This window comes from Rhineura floridana, chromosome 2 (genome assembly GCF_030035675.1).
Source record: "Rhineura floridana isolate rRhiFlo1 chromosome 2, rRhiFlo1.hap2, whole genome shotgun sequence".
NCBI lineage: Eukaryota > Metazoa > Chordata > Lepidosauria > Squamata > Rhineuridae > Rhineura > Rhineura floridana.
The window spans coordinates 45,427,857-45,441,313 of record NC_084481.1 but is presented as its reverse complement, the minus strand read 5'-3'; the positions used below and the strand labels follow the sequence as shown (position 1 = coordinate 45,441,313).

General features: G+C 41.4%; 1 protein-coding gene across 1 annotated transcript in view; it reads left to right on the top strand.

The window, feature by feature from the left end:
• The first annotated feature begins 2,398 nt into the window (after window positions 1-2,398).
• The window catches only part of MYO3B (myosin IIIB), a 357,902-nt gene continuing 346,843 nt past the window's right edge, over window positions 2,399-13,457 (top strand). Inside the window, exons 1-4 of the mRNA XM_061608529.1 lie at window positions 2,399-2,545; window positions 4,322-4,456; window positions 11,515-11,619; window positions 11,882-11,981. Of these exons, the coding sequence (XP_061464513.1) occupies window positions 2,399-2,545; window positions 4,322-4,456; window positions 11,515-11,619; window positions 11,882-11,981 (487 nt within the window). The remainder of the gene's footprint in view (window positions 2,546-4,321; window positions 4,457-11,514; window positions 11,620-11,881; window positions 11,982-13,457) is intronic.

Genomic DNA, 13,457 nt, shown 5'->3' with positions numbered 1-13,457 from the left:
AATTGCAAGGATTTTTTTTAACAAAAAGAACATATTTATCATCAGTTGCCCCACAACATGAAGGCATAATAATAACTAATGTTTTGGTGGATACTTAGAGCACTGTGTATCACTTTGAGGGCATTCTAGTTGTGATACTTAGCCAGCAGCTAATTTAGATATGGCTGGACTGGAGCAATTCCCATTCTGCCCCTCTTGCTTGTCTGATCTTTTCATGAGAACATTTTCAAAGTTGCAAACAAGAGCGGAAATATTTAAGGATCAACAATACTAAGTATGTCCTGTTGACATTAGAAGAATGAGGTAGAAGCAACTCAATATATAACCCAAGGAAGAATTAATGGAAGGTTAAGTATTCCTTGAGAGTATCCTGTAGTACTTTGCTTTACAGTGGGGGTGGGGAACTCTTTAGAAGTTGTTGGGCTCCAACTCCCATCAGTACCAGCTGGCATGGCCAAAGGTCAAGGGTGATGGGCGTTGTTGTCCTGCAACATCTGAAGGGCCACAGGTTCCTCAGCCCTGCTCTATAGAGACCTATGCCCTTGTTCTTCAAGCCCTTGTTCGTAAACCTAGCTCTTAATGAGTCATTACATGGAAGGAAGCATCCCAAAACCTGTAGCGTCTGCCAGATCCCAGACCAGCTATTGGCAGCAATGCCTCCAATTCCCCCTTTGGATTTTAGAAGTTGTAGTATCTGAACACCTTCACACTTTTTGTTTTTACAGAAGAGTTCCAGAGTGGGAATTTCTAGTACATCATTTTTATTTTGAAAACAAATGGTCAGGGAGATGAGATTGTATTTTATTTTATTTTTAAAATGCCAGCAAGATACAATCCCAGTGGTACAGTATTATGGAATGTGACTCTTCTTGGAAAGACAATGGCCAAGATCCGAAGGACCCCACAAGCAATTTGGACTTGCTTTTCTTAAACAGCAGTCTACCAAACCGTCAAGCCACTTTTGAACCTGAAGGTAAACTCCTAAAAACAGAATGTGATATGGCATGGAAGCCTTGCTGTTCAACAAAAGAAATAGTATGATATATATCCTAGTAATTATGCTTAAGCCTTAGGGTGTGTCTGGAGCAGCTCTTCACATCTAATCTATATTTCTGCAAGGAAGTGTCAGCAGAGATAACCCTGTGCTTTTTTGAAAGAACAGTAAAACATGAGACCAATACTATTGATTAATTTATATGATATATACATACATGCATATTTTTATTTTTATTTATTTAACATTTATATACCACTTGAATGTAAAGATTTCTAAGCGGTTTACAAAAAACATTGAAATTATCAATAAAACAGTTAAAAACAAGTAATGAAAAACATATTTAAAGCAACTAAACACTAAAGAAAAGGTAAAACTGATTAACATCTATGTGTGTGGATAGGCTTGCCCAAACAAAAAGGTTTTAAGGAGGCACTGAAAGGAATACAGCAAAGGGACCTGCCTGTGTCAGTAGGCAGGAAGTTCCAAATGATACCCTCAGTGTGCATAACATCTTACAGGAGTTCCATGGGGGGGGGGAAGACAGCTTCCTGTCCTCAAGAAGCTTACAGTCTAAAATAAACAAGGGGAAAATAACAGAGGCTCTAACAGATAAGGAGAGGGAAGGAGACATGAATGTGGGCAAATGGAGTGAGATGCTCTTACAGCCTGGTTACAGGTGAAAATGAGGATTAAAGGGTTAAGCCATAGGCCAGGAATGTGGAATTTATGACCCTCCTGATATTGCTGGTCTCCATCTTCCATTAGCTTCAGCCAGCATGATGGGCTTTGGAATCCAGCATAATTTGGAGGGCCTTGGGGTCCCCACCTCTGCCATGGACCATGAGGAGGGATTTGAAGGGAGAGACTAGAGCAGTTATACCATTCATGTGTTCAAGAAGAGATTCATATACCTAAGATACAGTAAGGGGAAATGGGTGGAGAATTCTGAGGGAACAGGAGGCCTTCAGTCTTCTGAGAGTAGTCAAGCTGGAGGAACAAAGGTCATGGTCAAAGACATAATGAGAAACATGGGCTGAGAGAGGGTGGGACAAGACCTGTGGAGAGCTCTGAAGTCCGAAACAAAGTGTTTGTGTTGGATAAGGAAGGGGACAGAATGGATACTAAGATGTTGTTTGCAATAGTATCTCAAATTAAAACTTACAATGGTTTCCAAATGTCAGTGGGGGTTCAGAACTGAATTTCATTGTACTGAGATTCCCGGAGATGTTGTCATCACAAGTTAGCCTCCAGGCTTGGCAAAAGAACAACAACTGTTAATTAACATTTTGTTCAAGACAGCCACCAGGGATGGTTGGCTATGTGACACCAAGTAGACTGATCTTTTAACCATTTCCTTTCCCCAGGAAACAACTCTATGGATTGTTTCAGTATAATCAGAATATGATTGGGCTGGAATCGTTAGCTGATCCCTCAGATACCTGGGAAATTATTGAGACCATTGGAAAGGGAACCTATGGAAAAGTCTATAAGGTTACTAACAAGAAGGATGGGAGTTTAGCAGCAGTGAAGATTCTAGATCCTATCAGTGTAAGTGAAGAACAACATTTTTATTTTTTTTAAAGTTTGCATATTATATGCACTAAGAGGTGGAATGCTCACATTCAGTGATTAGATCAAATGAAAGTATTTTGGAGCAAATGTTCAGGTGTACAAATCATAGGCTGCCAGAAAGCAAGGTAGCTGTTACAACATTACATTTATTCCCAAATGAACTCAAAGATGCTTTCTCCCCTATTCAGTCTTAGAACCCTTGTGTCTTGCACAAAGTCTGGGATCCTGTATGTGAGGGATCCAGTACTGAAAACTAAATTGGATATTTTTGGTTTCACAGATCACCCATGTCTCTGCAATTGCAAGGGTTAAGAAGTTACCTTGAAGAGTAGCTAGAAATAGGATTCTCAGGTTTCCACATATTTCATAAAGACTGATGCTCTCTCTCTAATACAACACCAGAAGCTTCTTGCTTTTAGTGTTGTGTTTCTGTATTTATATAGGATATACATAGGTAATTTTTAAAATTAAAATAAAGTATTGAAGAAAGAGATATACATCAGAGAAGCCTAAAGTCAATGAAAATGTTTTGTAAAAGAAATCCAAATGGCTCAAGGTAAATGTAATAAATTAAAAAGAATTTCATGCAAATAAGAGTACAACTGGGAAGACATTTTCTCAGAAGAAAGTCCCTTTGCATTCAGATGAGTCTTATTGCCTAGGAGGACTCCATAAGAATGTAGCCAGGCAGAGCAGTCTAGGGAAGAGAGAGATCTACTGGAAGGGCAACTGCGACATCCTCCAACCTGCCGTTTTGGCCAGGGTGGGAGGTATCTTTTTCATTTTCGTTCCCACTGAATGCAGTAGGAGGCAACTGATGGTGGGGGGAGACCTACTGGTGGAGCAACTACCATCTTCTTCAGGAGGTGGGAAGCACCTTTTTCTTTACTTTCAATTGACTGCATAGGAGGAAATTAACTATATGTTGGTTCCTGGAATGTGCTGGGGAAGCACAGGAGTTTAGGATATTCTGTCTCCATGTTTCTCTGCCCCCTCCAAGCACACCTTCCCATTTCACCAGCAGAACATTGCCAGAGGAACATCTGTGCCAGCAGAGCTTTCCATGGGAAGGCTCAGGGATTTGCAGTGGTATAAATATTGTTCCTCTGGCATATCGCCATCTCCACTGGAAGAGCTTCTTGAGACCCCTCAGCTGGCTTCTGTCTGAGGTTAGGATTGTTCCCTTGGCCTGTTTAGTATTTGTGTCCTGCTCACAAAATTCTCTGTTTCTGTGATTGCTATTCACAAATACCCTCTAGATGTGCTATGTTATGCTATGCTATATTACATAACTCAATTCTGCACATGTATGGTGTGGATGTTATGTGCCCCAGCCTGAGCATGGCCTTAATGAAACAACCCAATACATCTCTGACCCTCAGGCTACATGCACACCATACTTTTAAAGCACATGAGTTTCCTCCAAAGAATCCTGGGAGTGGTAGTTCGTTAAGGGTACTGGGAATTGTGGTTCTGTGAGAGGTAAACTACAGGCCACATGATTCTTTGGGCAAAGTCATATGCTTTAAATGTATGGTATGTATAGCCTCAGTTAGTGAATTAAGCTAAGTAGATTTAGAGCCCATATCAGTAAGACATTGTCATCATGCTACATTTTTTTCCTTTTTGAGCAAATGAAGTTCTTTGATCTGATGGCTTTCAGTGCATCTTTTAAAGCTAGTCTTGTAGGTACCATAGATCATAAAGTTGTGATATTTGTAAAGTACACATTTCTGTGTGTCTCCAATGTAGGATGTGGATGAGGAAATTGAAGCAGAATACAACATCTTACAGTTTCTTCCTAACCATCCCAATGTTGTTAAATTTTATGGAATGTTTTACAAAGCAGATCAGCATGTAGGTGGACAGCTCTGGCTCGTTCTTGAGGTAAGATATTTTATGTCACTAAATCTTAATTTAAAAAAGATTTTATGAGCTAATTTCTTCCTCTATAAAAATAGAAGCAAAAATATTGCTCAGCCTTTATGCTCTGCAGAATTCTTCACCTTTCTTTTTGTGACTATTAATCAAATGATCCTTTTGGGAAGGGAAGCAAGTTCAGTATATCAGGTCTAGTATGTCAAGTTTGCTGAACATTTATTTAGGGTGTGCATTTGCTTTGGAAAATTCCAAATCCTGAACTGAAGTGGGCCACTTTGGAGAGAACCTGAAGTCATCCAAAGTAATGTAGGTTCCCTACAAATTGGTCCAAACCAGAGTGGTCTGTCCCCAAAACTGTGGGACTAATCTGAAGATTCAAAGAGTTACCAACACAGAGACAGTCAGTATTTCTGTGAACATTTATACTGCTCCCAGTCTCTCCAAGTAAGAAAAACTCCAGGGAGGGAAGAGAGAGAGAAAGGGGTGTAGTTTTGTGGCTGACCGCTTTAGTTTTCAACCACAGGGAATGATTCTACAAGGGCCGTCCAGTCACTGTGCTTTTGGGGTACTGAAACAATTTATTAGAACTGAGCAAACTTGTCCTTTGTGCACACCCCTATCCTAAATTTGTTTAATTGGTAGCACCACTTTCAATGGAATTTAAGCTTCCTGAACATGTTGTACATGTGAATGGGAACTATGCAATAAAAGGGGCAGTGGGGTCAATTTTCTGTCAATTTCTTATACATGGACATCTAGGGCAGAGGATGCTATGCATCCTCAGGGGTGGGGCCAGCACCAAAATCCCCTTTAATCATCTAATCACATATATGTCAAGGAGGCTTTACCTAAAAAGAAATGTATTAGGATGGCAGCACTTAAGACCTTTGATTGCCTATCTCTGGAGTCTGGGTCCAATTTTATTTTTTTTAAACTACTCTTTGCCTAGCGTTGAACACATAGAAGGACTCCTTCATACTTTTCATAATGCTTGTAAAGTTAATCTTAAATGAACATATTGGGGATATGTTCCCTACTGAAAATTCAAAACAAAGCTCCATTGTGAACTTCTAGCACCCAGAATTTGGAAACTGTGCTATTTGTTTCATGTGTGGGCTATGAGGGTACTGGGTGAGAATCTGAAGGACACCGCTAAGCCATTACAAATGGCTTTCCTAAACTTTAAGCTCATTCCATTCTGAGCCTATTAGCTTTCCTAAGCTCATTCCATTCTTTTGATTGATCTGATTGGCAGTTTAATCATCTAGCATCATGTTTCTTGAGATGTCACCCTCTGGACACTTTTTCACAATATTGTTTAAAGGCACAGATGTAGGTTGTTGGAAGAAGCATGCAAAAAAGCAAAGAAAGATTTGATATGTTTGAAATTGTGTCATCCACTGGTGAATCTATAGCGTCCTCCAGCCCCATCCCACTGCCAGTTTTACTTTGTGTTAAGTTCCCAAACTTGATTGCAGACTCAGGGTAATTGAAAGATCAATTTTAGGGTGGAGGCAGCTTCTAAGAGGGAAGGTCTCAGTGTGTTGAACTTGATGTGAAACATGAAAGCCATGAAGAGGATTTCCCATAGATCAAAGCCGTGAGGGGCCCAAGTTGCTTTGGGGAAATGGTGCTAAGGGAGAGGTTGGTTAACCCCTTTTCCCAACATCTTTCTCTTTTCTGAACCATCCACTCAAAGCTCCTCTTTGGTCTGTGTATGATTTCCTTCATGGGATAGGTAGTGGCTTTGGAGAGTGATTTGGATCAGCCTTTCCCAAACTTTGGGTGCCCAAATGTTGCTGGACTACAATTCCCAACATTCCTGACCACTGGCCATGCTGGCTGGGGCTGATGGGAGTTGTAGTTCAACAATACTAAGGACCAAAGGTTGGGAAGAGCTGATTTAGATCATGAAGGTGCAGACTTCAGGCTTGTCAGATGTACTTTGTTTTTTCTAAAAAACCCAAATAATAATAGTAAAGCGATAACGACAATAATATTTTAATTAATTTATAGACTGCTTGCTTGCTAGAATGGCTTCTAAGTAATTTACAAGGACAAAATCAATTATAAGATCCATACATAATTAAAGTACACAATAAAACAATTCCATGAAAACATTAAAAAACCCCATATTTAAAATATACAATAAACCAAGCCTATCAGTAGCATAACAATTAAAACAGTTAAAAAAAGCAATTAAAACAGTTTGAGCAGGAAGTTCAAGTTCAGGGGGATGCTTGCCTAAAAAGCATTTGTTTTTTGTACCAGTAGTGAACTGAGCTCACAGTAATTTTGCACAGAAGTTAACTCCTGGTTCCCTTTCTTCATTTCTGCAACCTAATTTAGGTGGGAAATGTCATTTTGTTGCTGCTATTGTTAAATGATTAGGAGTCAGAAACCCTTGCCAACCTATTACAAATCACCCAGAGATCAACCAGTAGATTGGGTAATCCGTTTAAAGGGGAAAGAGTTAAACTTCTCCTTCCCCAGTACTGCTTCTCTGACTCTGTTGCTGCTTTGATTAAAAAAACAAAACAAAACCTCCAAGCCCTGCAGAAGATCCTATTCATTTATCTGCTGCAACACTTTTAGTTTGCCCTTCAGAATAATTCATGTGTGGTTGTGCTCCTCTGTTTTGCAGTCATCAAACTGTAGGGAAAAAAGCTATAAAATGTTAGCATTATTGACCCAGCTGAAATATCCTGCATTTCAGGATTTGCATACCAATTTTGTACGTGTTTTGCCACAACTGCTATTTATAACTCTTGAATTCAATGAAAGAGATTCCATACAAAGGACTCAATCGCTTTCATCGCTGTTTCTTTGATGAAAGCATATGTTCTTTGTGATATGGCTTACTTTGGGCGGGGGGAGGAGTAATTAAAGTACTTATTTTCCTCAGGACATCATCTTTCTGCCAGACTTATACATTATGAGCAATACCTTTCTCATGCATAGTCCTTTTTCAAACACTTGGACCTGTCATGACTTAAAGCACTATTATTTACCTAAGCATAATGAATTCCTGGAGCCTGGTGTGATTATTAGGGCATAATCCAAAGCAGGTGGACATAAGTCAAAACAGTTTGGCATTTACAGTAGACAAGTGTCATTGTCTTGACGCTCCTGACTATCAGCCCAAGGAAGAGATGGTGAAAAAGACTTTCTTTACTTCCATTTTCTAGTGCTGTATTTTGAATATTTGTTGTGTGAGTTTTTTAAAAAAGGAAACATCCACACCATGTTGGGCTTTCTCCAAAGGATCCTAGGAACTGTAGTTTGTTAAAAGTGCTAGAAATTATAGCTGTGTGAGGGGTCTCCTAAGAACTGTTACCACCTCTCCAAACTAAATTTCCCAGGATTCTTTGGAGGGAAACCATGACTATTAAAGTGGTATAAGGGTGCTTGATGTGGATGCGCCTGGTATGGCCTTGTGGAGTTCATCTGCCTTGAATAATCCATATTTTCTGAAGTAAAGGAAAGTTCTGAATTCCTGTTCAGTTATTTACAAAAACAAGCACCTCACACATGCTTCCTTTCCCTCCCCCTGGTCTCACACTCCAAGTTTCTTTTTCGATCAGCCATCCTCATCCTGGTGCCCTCCAGATATTTTTGGACTACAACTCTAAACATCCCCAACCATTGGCCATGCTGGCTGGGACTGATGGGAGTTGGAGCCTAAAACTTCTGGAGGGCACCAGGTTGAGGAAGGCCGCTTTATATGGTGAGCTTACACACCTGTCTTTTTCTATCCCTTGTATGGTATCTAGCAGTAAGAAGTGACAAAGCAGCAATAAATAACCATCTACCATTGTGGCCCTAATGCCCCACAACATATTCTTGGGTTACTTGTGTTACTGGGACTGCCATCAGACCATCCAAGCTTTTGTGGACTGACTTGCTTGCAATCTAATGTACAGTCAAGCAAGCCCAAGACACTTGGGTTGAAATCAGTTTTGTGACCTTGACATCAAATTAGGGTAAACAAATGGGACTTGCAACACAATATTGCACTGTATATTGCAATCCTGCAGTCCCATCAGAAGAGCTCCTGTTCAGGTTTCCAGCCAGCCATTCCCTCCAAGCTGGGTATTCTGCCACCCTGCCTTCCAGTTTTTATTTTCCAGCTGATGCTTAACATTCTATGACTACTGAGCAGGACCGGTCCTTATCGAGCTATTTTTTGTGAGTTTCCTCCCCTGAGTTTTTTTGAATGTAGTTCTATAAGCCTTGGGATTCCCCCAGGCATCCTGATACATCACTTTTGTTTCTCAATATACTCCATTTTGGCCCCAGTTCTGTTGACACTCACTGTCTGAGTTTGCTTTTAGTGGGAATGATGCTGATACCTCACCTTAATAGTGTTGTTGTGGATCTAAAACCAAACATACTGTTAGAGGTGCTGTGAGGGGTAGGGATGGAAAGATCTGTCAGTTTCAGTTCTCCCAGTTTCTCATTTTTCCAGTGTTAAATGCAGTTCTCTGCATTTCTGCAGCGATCAGAATTTTTTTTTTTAAAAAAAATTCTCATGAAAATTCTTCGCCGTTTTAGTGCAAATTTCTCCAAATAAACACATTTTTGTAGGCAGTTTTGAGAAAAGCATTTTTGCAAGCCATTTCTCATCATTTCATGCCTTTTTGCATGTTATTTTCACTCATGTGTTCATTTTTATGCACACGTTCCCCTAACATATGCATTTTTGTAAATGTTGTTTAGTTGGCAAACTGCAGCCCAAAATTCTAATAAGTGCGAATATTGAAGGACGGCTGTGTTCCCATATTGTTTCAGAAGCTGCAATCTGATAAATTGTGCTTGAAATGCGAACTGAATCAAAATTCTCACTCATCCCTAGTGAGGAGATGAGCTGATCGGTCTGGAACTATGTAGCGTTATAGCTGAGATGTTCTACCGGTAAATATAAGAAAGAAAGAAAAAGGAGTAAAAGAACTATAGCAAAATAGCTCCTGGAGAGACGTTGGTTTTGAAAAAAAGCATTTGGAAAGGTTTTAATTTTATCTTTTCTCCCATCATTTTACTGTGTAGAAAGCTATAGATAGGGAAATGTTTGTAAGAAGCTGTTCTTTTCTAGATCTGAATGTTTCATCTCAGTTGTTGGCAGAATGGGCCATCAACCCTGAGTATAGAGATGTGTCTGCCATCTATTTTATATTGCCTGCCAGCGGGAGCATTGATGGAGTGAAGGTTTGAAATGGCTGTAATTTGTTGCCTCCCAGTTATCAAGTGCATCAATCTTGTCCCTTAACTCCCCCCCCAATACCTTCTGGATTTTTGTTCCTACAAAAGCAGTTTGGGGAAAGACGAGTACAATGTTAGCATAAAAATATACTGCTTATGCTGTATGCACATTTTTAAATAATGAAGAACCCTATTACAAAAACAATGGCATTTCGTTCGCTTTGGGAAGGGACTGCAGCTCAGTAGAAGAGCACAGGCTTTGCATGCAAGAGGTCCTCGGTTCAATCCCTGGCATCTCCAGCTAAAGGAAACAGATAGCAAGAACCTCTGCCTGAGGCCTGCTGACAGTCAGAAGTCTTTCTTTTGGAGAGCTGCTTTCTGTTTGAGAGCTGCTGAAAACTGAACTAGAGCGACAAATAGTTGGACCTAGTATAAAGCAGCTTCCAATGCGCCTATGTTTTTCATTTCTTAATTTTTCCATCTCTTGTACAAGGCTCAAGGGCTGCCGTCAACTGATTAGAACTACAATCCATGCTTTTACAATTACAAAAAAAGTGAGACAACTTTGAAATGTCGCTTGCAATTGGAATCGACCTATTATACATCATCCCAGTTCTTGACCTGGATATTGTAACTCCATTGGTTTCAGTAAACCTTTGCATCTCATTCTGATCCCCAGTGCCTTCTCCTGCCCACCAAAATGAATGGAAGGAATGTAATGGTGAAAGAAGAAAAGGAATTTGCAACAGGGTCTGGTTCCTCTTAAAACTAATGGAGACACCCTTCGGTGTTGGAGAGCTGCATATGCACATTGGAGCCCCTGTGCTCATTAGTAATCTTTAGATTGTTGATGACACAATCTTTGGACGCCTGAGAAATATATATTTTAGGAGATATACACCCATTCTCTTGACTGGAATTTGCTTTGTTTTTAATATTGTAGTTTTAAGTGGTTGTAGCCCGATGTCCTGGGACCTCATGGTGAAGAGACAGTAAGAAATTGCATAAATAAATAAATCTAATTGGGCATGACCATCCTTGCTTTCACCTATGTGAAGGCATGCTCTGGGCATGCATTTGGAAAAGCTTGTTCATGTTTCCTTTCATAGATGAGAATGGGAAGCCCCCAAAATCCACAGGCTTCTGGATCATGGCTACTGTTTGGAAATGCAGTGGAAATCATTGCCATCTACTTCCATTTTAATGTGCTTACTGTCCAGGTGGAACACCAGTATATATTGTCAGCAGTGATGGCTCTAGTGGCTAGTATACCAACTAGAGTTTTAGTAAATTGCTAATTTGGTGTAGCTTGCTCAGCACTCTGTGCTGCATGGTGTGATTTTACCTGAGAGAAAGTGATGAGCTTTTACCTTGCTTGAAATCACTTGGTTTCAACATAAGAAAAGACTACTTTATTAATAGAAATGCATACTGGATAGGAAAGGTGCTACTTCTATCTAGCTAACTTAAGATGGAGGCTACAATGGCCATGCTTGGACATTGCCCCTCATGCTAGAGGCGAGGAGACAAAGAGTGCATGGCTCCATCTCCTCTGGTGGTCTGCCGAGAACAGCAAAACAGGAAGGTGAGTCAGAGATGAGAACAGCTCTCCGAGACATATCAGTTTACATGGAAGGAAGACAGACAGACAGGATGAGCACAGGTCAGTGGCAGCCTAGCCAGCTGGGCGTGCTATCTTTCTATCTTTCTCCCCATGCGAAGAGGACCGAATGGGAGTTGCTCTTGTCATGTTTCCAAAAAGCAGATCCGTGAAGTAGAACTTTGCTAGCTAAATGAGTCTGTTGAGTGAGTAACAAAGGTCTTCTTGTTTTGCTTCTTTGTTCCCTCTCTCGGTCCTTTCACAGCTGTGTAATGGAGGTTCTGTCACAGACCTTGTCAAAGGCCTGCTGAAGTGTGGCCAACGGCTGGATGAAGCTATAATCTCGTACATCTTATATGGTGCTCTCCTGGTAAGGATGTTCATTAAGCTTCTAATGACAGCAGAGGGTGCAATTTACCCATCTGATAACGTTTTCTGTTGGTGGTGTGGCTGACAGTAGTAGGCTGGGTTGTTACAGCAGCAGCAGCAGGGGGTTGTTTTGAGGATGTGATGCAGTGGGCAGATGTTTCTATAGTCTGGATGCAGATTGTTTTCATTGCCTTCCCTAAAATTATGGGAGTAAGCATCTTTCCCCCACCTCCCCTTTCTTTTCTTCTTGTCCTTGGCACCAGGGTCTTCAGCACTTGCACAACAACCGAATCATTCATCGTGACGTCAAGGGGAACAACATTCTCCTGACAACCGAAGGAGGAGTCAAGCTTGTTGATTTTGGTAATAACAGCTTCTTTCTTTCTTTACCTCAGGGTGTCTATTTCTGACTGCAGGTGCAAGCAGAGAGGTCTCTTCTTCACCCGAGTGGTTTTTTTTCTGACGGAATCCCGAAATAGAAAGAGAAGGAAAGCTGAAATAATGCCCAAAAATTGCAGTGCAAGGGAAGAGCCGAAAAGCTCAGAGGGTAGAGCACATGTTTTGCATGCAAAATGCCCCAGGTTCAATCCCCAGCATCTCCAGGTAGGCCTGGGAGAGACCCCCACCTGAAACCCTGAGCTGCTGCCAGTCAGTGTTGGCATTACTGAGCTAGATGTATCAATGGTTTGACTCGGTATAAGGCAGGTTCCTATTTCCTGGGAATGTGAGGAAGAAGCCACAGCCCAACTGATTATTCATGAGGAGCCAGACCAGTAATCAGCTCAAACAGTCCGTAGGTGGGGCTGAAGAGAAGCTGCAAGCTTCCAACTTCCTCACGATGGCTTATAAGACTCAGAGGAAGTCACAGAAGGAAGAGAAGAAAAGCCTGGAGAAGGCAGAGGCTGCCTCTTGAGAGACAAGCCAGTTGTATGGAGAAAGCAACCCTGAAGCTGAGGGATGCATGAACTGATGAAGAGGGGCAAGCTGAGAGATCTTCTTTCTCCCCCTCCCAAAAAGTTTGGCTTTTTCTGTCAGACAGTAAGATGGCAGAACTGTCTCTGACAGTCTCTCTAAGAGTCTGGAGCCATCAACTTCTGCTCTGAGGGGATGGCACATGGCACCCCAGAAATTCTGAAACTAGGAAATAGTTTGGAAGAGAAGGAAAACTGTGATCCTGATCCAACTGTGTGTAAGCTCAGCCGCTGTGGCTATGTGCCTGTACCTGTGGTCAACTGATTGCCAATAGCAACAATCAGCTTTTTTGGGGTGGGGGCGGAATAAATCCAACTCCTGCTCTCTTGAATAGCGGACTACCACTAGGTGTCTGACTAGGGCTGTATATGTGTAGCCCCAGCACTTGGATCAAGCCAGGGATCTTTCATGCTGCATCCTACTCCCGCATGCACATGCCCCTTGCTGGATCAGAGCATCTGTCCATAAAAATAATATTGGAAAGAGGTATTTATTGTGTCTAGAGGCTGGGGCCTCTGAAGAACCTGGACTCAGGCTATGATTGTTAAACCCAGGCTATGGTCTGAACGCACATTAGGCCAGCCCCCTGCTGAACCTAAGCAGGGTCAGGTCTGTTCAGTGCCTGGGTGGGAGACTGCCTGGGAACCATATGTAACCCATCTTGGGTTTCTATCATGAAAAGAAAGGCGGGGTATAAATGTAATAAATAAATGCAGAGGTGCTTTCCTTGCTCACAGTTACATACAGAGTCAGACTGGTGTTCTCTTTAAGTCCTGGGGTGGACCGGCCTATGCCTAGCCCAGAGCATTCTGGAATCCTGGTCATAATACAGCATTTTGCACTGCAGCGAGAGCAAAAGAAAATCTC